Source organism: Lolium rigidum, chromosome 1, assembly GCF_022539505.1.
Source record: "Lolium rigidum isolate FL_2022 chromosome 1, APGP_CSIRO_Lrig_0.1, whole genome shotgun sequence".
In the NCBI taxonomy this organism is placed as follows: domain Eukaryota; kingdom Viridiplantae; phylum Streptophyta; class Magnoliopsida; order Poales; family Poaceae; genus Lolium; species Lolium rigidum.
Genome location: NC_061508.1, coordinates 330,792,570 through 330,800,671, shown reverse-complemented (window position 1 = coordinate 330,800,671; position 8,102 = coordinate 330,792,570). Strand labels below are relative to the sequence as shown.

Sequence of the window (8,102 nt, the reverse complement as noted above, 5' to 3'; positions counted from 1 at the left end):
ATTTTTTTAACATGTAAAATTCATATTTTTTGACCATTTTATTTGTCAAAGTTTTTCTAGTTCACTAGAGAGAGTATATTTTAAAATTAAATTAGTGATACTAGTTTAGTGTAATAAAAGAATTTTTCTATTAAAAAGGTAGCTAAAGTTTGTAATGTTTGTTTAAGCACAATAGATGAAACTACACCTATTCAAGGACGGACGAAGTAAATAATACTACTATCTCCATCATGAAGCTTAATAATGCCCGTATTTTTTAGAAAACTTACACCAAATAAAGTTTGATCAAACTTTTAGATAAATTTATTAACAAATATGATATTCTGTAGTTTCTCATACAAAAATATATGTTATTATCTATCTAATAATGTTAAATTTGTATTTTGCATGTTAATGATTTGATTGAAACTTGGTCAAATTTAACATAGTTTAACTTTGTAAAAATAGTATAAGCCTTAACCTTTTGGGATGGAGGTAGTAAGCAATTGTTCAGTAGCATGTTACACGTCAACAATTAGTCCAGAAGCCTAATTCTCAGTCATTCAACTAAATTACGAGGAAATAGGATCACTTCAGTCCCATGACATCATCCGTGTTTGGATTACATCGTACGCTCCTAAGCTGTACTTATCTACGAGAAGAACTTTACAGGAGAATCTACAGTAGTATGGGAATATAAAGGAGCAAGCAAATTAATTAAGCTGGGCCATCTCAGGATTCATGTCTTGCAGAGATCAGTGGAGTCATTTCTTGCAGTTGCAGAATATCAGTGGAACAAGTGCGGCCTGATCTGAGCTGAGGAGCACTCGCCCCAGCCTTCCTCGTTGCCCAGGGCGGCCGCTCGCTTCACACGCGCGCTCCCCATGGACGACGCCACCGCGACGAGGAGCCTCGCCGGCACGCGAGCGCAGACCTCAGCTGCCCGAGGGCGTCGCCGCCGGCGGCCGGCCTCGTGGACGCCGTGCGTCGCGATGTAACGCCACAGCGCGGCCGCCATGGCGACCCGCAGCGGCACGCGTGGCGCCGCGGCGACACGCCGCGCCGCACCCGGCGCGACGATGCCCGTCCGCTTGGCCCAGACCTCAAGAACCACCTCGCCCCGCCCGCGGTGAGCCCGCCTGGGCTTCCGCCCCCGCTGCTTTGGCGCCATCGACGTCGTCGTCGCGGAGTCGGCCGTGGAGACGCAGGAGCTGGAGGACGTCGTCCCGGACGCGTCGTCGTCGTCGTCGTGGCGGCCTTTGTTAGGCGCCGACACGCGCGTGCGGCGGTGGCGCGAGGCGAGGAAGTTGGCGCCGTGCACCTGGGCGTCGCACGGGACGCAGAGGAACGCCGCGTCGGCGGCGCAGTGCACGTCCGCCCCCGCACCGCACAGCGCGCAACGCATCCCTTGGGAAGCTTCCATGTTTCGATCGTAGGCACGTACAGACTGTGTGGAGCGTTCCAGGAAGGAGGAGACGGCCGGTGGCGGTCGAGGCGCGCGCGTATTTAAAGACGACGACGCTGGGCGGGACGAGGAGAGAGGTTAATTGTGAGCTGGTGATGGAGATCTTTTTCCCTCCTCCGATCCCTGGGCTGGGTGATGTGTGGTGTTCTACTCTCCCGTATCGTACTACAGGTGCAAGTTTCCGTGGACATGGATGCAAGCCGAGCTCTTCTTCTACGTTGGCGAGGAAGGAAGGACGGACGTGGAGGGAGCGAGGCCGTCCCGCTCACTCACTCCCACGCGGCAGTGGGGCACGGCGCTCCATCGAACATGGCGGCAATGTGTGCTCGTCGCGCGTCCTCTCTTCCGCCGCTGCAAGCATCGGTGGGATCGGCCGTGAGCCGCTCGTTGGGATTGACGACGCGCGGCGTCGGGCGATCAGTGGCCACGAAACCTCGTCCCACTCGAACTAAGTACGTATGGTCGGTTTCGCAGTAGCTCTATCGGTCGTGGTTTTGTCAGCTTACCACCGCTGATTCTTTCGCCGGTACCGGAAGGAATGAAGCTGGCTTTTCGTCGCACGCGACTTTCGGTTATTTCTTCTTCGCTGGGACCGGCCTGTGGTGCTAGGGGCTATTTTAACAAAAATAACTCTTTGCTGGAACTATTGCACGTAATACCTTTTAGTTAAACTATTTTACTGATCTAACCTTTCTGTGTGGCTCAACTCTTTTCTTTATTTCCTTTTATTCCATGTGACAACCAGCGGCTGCTCCTCTCTCGCCTTCTCAAATCCCTGTCAAGATTTTGTGGATTTCTGCATATTTGTCCATGGAGTGCCTTCCTAACCCATCCATTGAGGTATTCTCATCCGATTCCCTTCTTTTCATCCAAGATTTTCACTGATTTGGTAAGATTTAAACATGAAACACTTGATGTGATTGTTTATTTTCATGGATTTGGATTTGGTTTAGACATGAAACCCTACATGATCCTTGGATATGAAACCCCACATGATTTGGTTTATTTTCATGCATGATATGTGATGTATTATATGTATGGTGATAGAGATGCCAAAAAAATTGCTTAGAAATGATTCCTATTTGCTTTGAAATGCCTCATATTTTCTTACAAATGGCTCATATTTGTTGAGAAAACCATAATGTAGAATATGTATGGTATTACTTATTGTGTGTATTTGCCAATAAAATGTAAGATGGTGTGGTTTCTCCATGATTACTAAGACATTGAACACCGGGCCTATTATCAGGTGGAGCTAGAGACGGTACTACTTATTTTATTCTTAACACTACTTGTTTTGTTCAATTGGATATGGCCTAATAATATGTGTTCTATATGTGCTTGTAGGTTCTTGAACCCTTGAAGATTCATTTTCACGGGGCAAGTACTGACATGCCGCATGATGAGCGGTACACGGAGCACATCGAGTTTCTTGGTCTCCTCCCGTTCATCTCGCTTGTACGTCGGCCTTCGCGAACTTCAACGCTGCGGCAATCACCGCACTTCTCGACCGGTGGAGGCCCGAGACGCACACTTTCCACTTGAGGATCGGCGAGATGATCCCTACTCTTTAGGATGTTTTCATGATACTTGGGTTTCCTATCGAGGGCGAGCCACTGTGTATAAGCAATGGGTGGCGCCAGCAGAGGGAGGCGTTTATTGGCATGGCTCTTGTAGAGCCTCAAGATAAGGCCAAAAGAGCTCCCGCAGGCGCAAGTTAGAAGTGGATTGTGGACAACTTCGTGGAATGTCCTGCTGGGATGAACGAGGACACTATGAAGGTGTACACCAAAGTGTACGTGTGGTGTGCCATATCTAGGACTCTCTTTGCTGACCATGATGGGAAGTTGACCTAGTGATGTTGGCTCAAGGCGTTGATAGTCTTGGACCACAAGTGGAGCTGGAGAATCGCGACACTTGTCTACTTGTGTCAACAGGTGATGATTTGCTATGTTTACTATTTTTGTAGATTAGTACTCTAGCCAAGTTTGTAAACTAATCTCTCGTATGTGGGCAGTGTTTGTGCAGTTAGATGATGTTTGTCGTATGACTGAAAATATATGATTGGTGGATACATGCTCCTACTTTTCAAATGGCCCAGGGAACACCTACAAGTTGGATGGCCCGTCAAGTACGGAAAGATGACGTCATGGAACGATCATGGAATCCCATCGCGGTACCCTACTTAGGCTTACATGTGGGACAATGTGTTAGAGACGACGAACGATGTCAATCTTATGTTACGTCCTCAGCAGGTGAACCCATCAGTCATTTTCAATCTTTACTTTGAAATTTCCATCTTTCTTGAGTGAATCAACAACACAAGATGTGTTCCACAATTAGTCCAAAAGCCTAATCATTTCAACTAATTAGTTAGAAATACGGTCACTTAGCTGCCCGTGACATCTCTATAGTCTAGTCTAGAAATGTAAACTAACAGGCAATGCGTTAAAGAAGATCACAAGAACACTGGCCTCTGATCTGGGCTCACGCGCACTCGCCCCAGCCCTCCTTGGTGTCCAGGGCGGCCGCTCGCCCCACCGACGACGCCACCGCGTGGACAAGCCTTGCTGGCACGTGCGCGCACGCCTCCAGCCGCCGGAGCGCGTCGCCGGTGGCCTCGTGGGAGCCATGCGCCGCCACCTCCCGCCACAGCACCGCGGCCATGGCGACGCGCAGCGGCATGCGTGGCGCCGCGGCCACGTCCTGGAGCGCGCGCGCGGCCGCCGCTGCGACACGGCGCGCCGCACCTGGCGCGACGAGGCCCATCTCCTTGGCCCACCCTGCGAGCACCGCCTCGCCGCGCCCGCGGCGCGTCCTCCTCCGCCTCTGCTGCTGTCGCGCCGCCGTCGTCGCGGAGTCGGCCGTGGACAGGCAGGAGGTCGACGACGTCGCGGACACGTTATCTTCGTCGTCGTCGTGGCGGCCCTTGTTAGGCGCGGAGACGCGCGTGCGGCGGTGGCGCGAGGCGAGGAAGTTGGCGCCGTGCACCTCGGCGTCGCAGGGCGCGCAGAGGAACGCCGCGTCGGCGGCGCAGTGCACGTCCGCCACCGCGCCGCACAGCGTGCAGCGCATCCCATCGACGGCAGCTTCCATTTCCGTATAGGCACGTAGAGACGCTGTGTGTTGCTGGTGTTTCAGGAGGAGAGACGCGCGTGTGATGGTGGAGGCAGCGTGGTGTGGTTCCCTTCGTCTCGGCGCATATTTAAGGACGCGCGAGGATGGATCCCGACGTGGGGCGTGGAGAGGAGAGAGCTCGTCAGTTGTTGTGATGGAGATCTTTTTCCGTCGTCGCAGCGTGTGGTGTGGTGTTCTCCCGTATCGTCCACGTGAAAGTTTGCGTGGCCATGGATGCAAGACGACGGACGGGAGCCGAAGCTCTTCTCCTTGGGCAAGGAAGGACGGACGTGGAGGAAGACCATGGCTACATGGAGCATGGCCATGTGTGCTCGTCCTCCGCTGCGCGGGCGACACCTGGGAACGCACTCGCACAAGTGGCCGCGCGCGGTTGATGGCCGGGATCGCGAGCATACGGCGGGGCCGTGAGCCGCTCGTTGGGGGGTTGACGACCGGTCTCCATCGCGGTGTCGATCGACGGCGTGGGGCCGAGATCGCGTAGAGCCATCCGTGGCCACGAAACCTCGTCCCGCTCGAACTGCCTAGCTCCGCTGGTCGGTCGTGCTTTATTTGTCACCGCTGATTCTTTCTCCGGTCCTGCAAGCAAGGAAACTGGCTTTTGGGGGCATGCGATGCGACTTTCGGTTGTTTCTTCTTCGCTGAGGACTCATGGTGGGGTTGGAATGCTGCATTCCATCTCCGCTTCCAGTTCTTTTACGATTATTTTTCTTTTCTTTTTTCCTATTTCCTCCGTGTGAGGACATGCTGCACCTAGGTACGATTCAGCATCGCCTTTAGTGGACTCGGAGGCATCACGGATCATGGCTCCTCGCCAACGGGAGGCACACGGGTCGCGGTCACTTTGAACATCCATACATCGCGAAGAAACCAACACATTTTTTCGTTGGACAATAGTATTATAAAACGACGGATATTGGATAGCAAGAGGAGATTCACCGAGCCAAGTATCCTCCAAAAAACGCACCGTGTCTCCATTACCCACCTTTAAAACACCTCCCTTGAAAAACTCATGTTTAACCCGTATAAGCCCTTTCCAAAAAGGGAAATCCGTTGGTTTCGCCTCGAGCTGTGCTAGCGTTTTATTTTTAATACTCCGTATATTTATTGTGCAGCAATTGTTGCCACATCCCATCTTCGTGAAGTAACTTAAAAAGTCATTTACTTAACAAACACTTGTTTTTCAATTCTAATACCTCAATACCCAAGCCACCTTGATCTTTAGGCCTACAAATTATATTCCACCGGGATAATCTATACTTTTTCTTGTCCTCATCCGATTGCCAAAAGAAGCGAGAGCGATAATAATCAAGTCTCTTCCTCACTCTTTTAGGAATTTCAAGAAAGGATAACATGAACATAGGTAGACTTGTAAGCACAAAATTTATAAGTACCAAACGATCCCCATAAGATAGCATTTTACCCCTCCAACACCCTAATTTTGACGCAAATCGATTTTTCACCGAACTCCATTCTGAATTACGTAACGTCCGGTGATGAATCGTGATCCCTAAATACCGAAATGGAGGGAGTACATATATGCATGTGTAGCTCTTTCGTACAAGTCTAAATACGGGAAAACTGAAACAAGAATGATTTCAGCTGCAAAGAAAAAAAATACTACCGCTGTTTCAAACTAAGTGACACACCTTTGTTCAGACTGATGTAACTATGGCATTTTAATGTACAGATAGATATACATCTGTATGTAAATAAAATTATATAAATCAATTTGGAATGAAGTTAATACTAGCTAAGAAACATCTTTGCATTTGCATCTAAACCATTCATATTTGACCTCTCGTCTCAAGGGGCAAGCTAGACAACAAAACTCGTCTTTCTCTTTTAGGATAAATTGGCTACCATTTTTCAAGCTTGCAATTCATGTGGTCCTACATCTTTCCGTTTCCATCGTCGATGTGCATCTCTTTAAGGGCCGCAGCATTTTCTGCAAAGAATTTGATCAACTTTGTTGTAAAATTTCTCCTCAACTTCAGTTCAAAGATGGTGGTCCTCAGCCAGAAGGCCCGGAACCGAAAGCACACGCAGCTTAAAGTACCCAACACGCAATCGAAAACATGCCCACTATTTAAGGCAGGGAGATCAGACAACTCGTCGAAGTATCTAGCAGCACCATCATCATGATCTCCTGCTACAGAAACCATGGCGTTTAATTTGCGGTTGTTGAACCCTTGGATCGACTTTTCATGATCGTGTCGGTATTTCTTCTCCAAGAAGCATTGCCCTTGCTCATTGCTTCTGTCCAAATTGAGTGGCGCCATGGTCAGGTTGAGTCGGAGGTCACGGAGCACGGGGCAACACGATAGCATGTTTGCGACCGCCACCGCCGTCGTCTCTCCTTTGAGCTTGTGTATTCCTTCCAGCTGAAGGCGCTCCAGGTTGAGGAAAGAGCACAGGAGCTTGGCCCGGCTCTCCGGACCGACGATCGCGATGTCCTCAAGCATGTTCACCGTCAGCTTCAGCTCCTTGGCATTGCTGAAATTCTTGGCCAGCCGCCAGAAGGCCGCGACGAGCTAGGTCGCATCCTACATCCTTTTCTCCATGGTAATAGACATGGGGGAGAATGTGCAGTTCTACCCGTGCCAAATCCGGCGCTTGTGATCGCAGCATGAACGGCCGGAGACGGCCCTGGTACCTGAACCGCTGCAGTCTGGGAGCGTCGATATTCACGGCTGTGATGGAGCCGCCGGGGTCGTGATAACATTTCAACCAACGGCATCTATCCAGCATGAGCTCGGTGGCTGCGGGGCATTGGAGAGGCGGCGGTCCGTTGGCAGTACTGCCTACCATGACGAACTCGAGGTGAGGTGTATTGTCGCGAGGGCTGGCGCGGCGTGGATTAAGTCCTGGAGATGCTCCATTATCACCCTGCAGTGGCTTAGTCGCAGCGACACCAGCCGCATGAACGTGACGCCAGGGGACGACTGGAGCCCTCTACAGCTGGTGACGTCCAGCACGCGGAGCGTGTCCGACGGCAGGCAGAGGAAGCTAAGCTCGGGGAGCTCCACGGTTAGACACTGGATCTCATCGTTCGTCCAACGCTCGAGGTTGTCGGGGTCTCGATCCTCCGGTGAGCCGCAGCTCCTCGACGCGGCGTGCCGCCGCGTGGGAGAGCAGTTCCGTGATCACGTCAGGGTTTCGTGCGCTCCTGGCCATGTTCATATCGATGTTGACGTGCAGGAAGTCCTTGAATCCGTAGGAGCGGCCGGACCCCACGCGGAAGGTGAGCCTTGTGATCGGGCTGCCCGCGGCGGCAGCGGCCTCGAGGGATGACCTGGTGGCGGATACGAAGGCGTCGCGCTTGGAGAAGAAGACGGTGTAGTGGTCCTCGCCGGCGAGGCGTGCATCGAGGTTGAGGACGCCCGAGGATCGCCAGAGCCCGCGCCACCGCTTGGAGAGCGCGCTGGTGGAGGCGCCCTCCCTGGTGGGGGCGAAGTAGAGGACGCGCAGGAGGAGGTCGTCGGGGAGATCGGAGAGGCGGTCGCCGTCGGACATCGTGGAC

The 8,102-nt window shown here is 51.9% G+C and overlaps 2 protein-coding genes across 2 annotated transcripts; both read right to left on the bottom strand.

The window, feature by feature from the left end:
* Nucleotides 1-766: 766 nt before the first annotated feature.
* LOC124663304 (B-box zinc finger protein 32-like) lies at nt 767-1,402 on the bottom strand. The gene has a single exon (XM_047201031.1). It carries the CDS (start codon nt 1,400-1,402, stop codon nt 767-769), a length of 636 nt encoding a protein of 211 aa, XP_047056987.1.
* A 2,529-nt stretch (nt 1,403-3,931) lies between these two features.
* On the bottom strand, nt 3,932-4,540 carry LOC124663293 (B-box zinc finger protein 32-like). Its single transcript, XM_047201020.1, has one exon. The coding sequence runs from the start codon at nt 4,538-4,540 to the stop codon at nt 3,932-3,934; it is 609 nt and encodes a 202-aa protein (XP_047056976.1).
* Nucleotides 4,541-8,102: the final 3,562 nt, after the last annotated feature.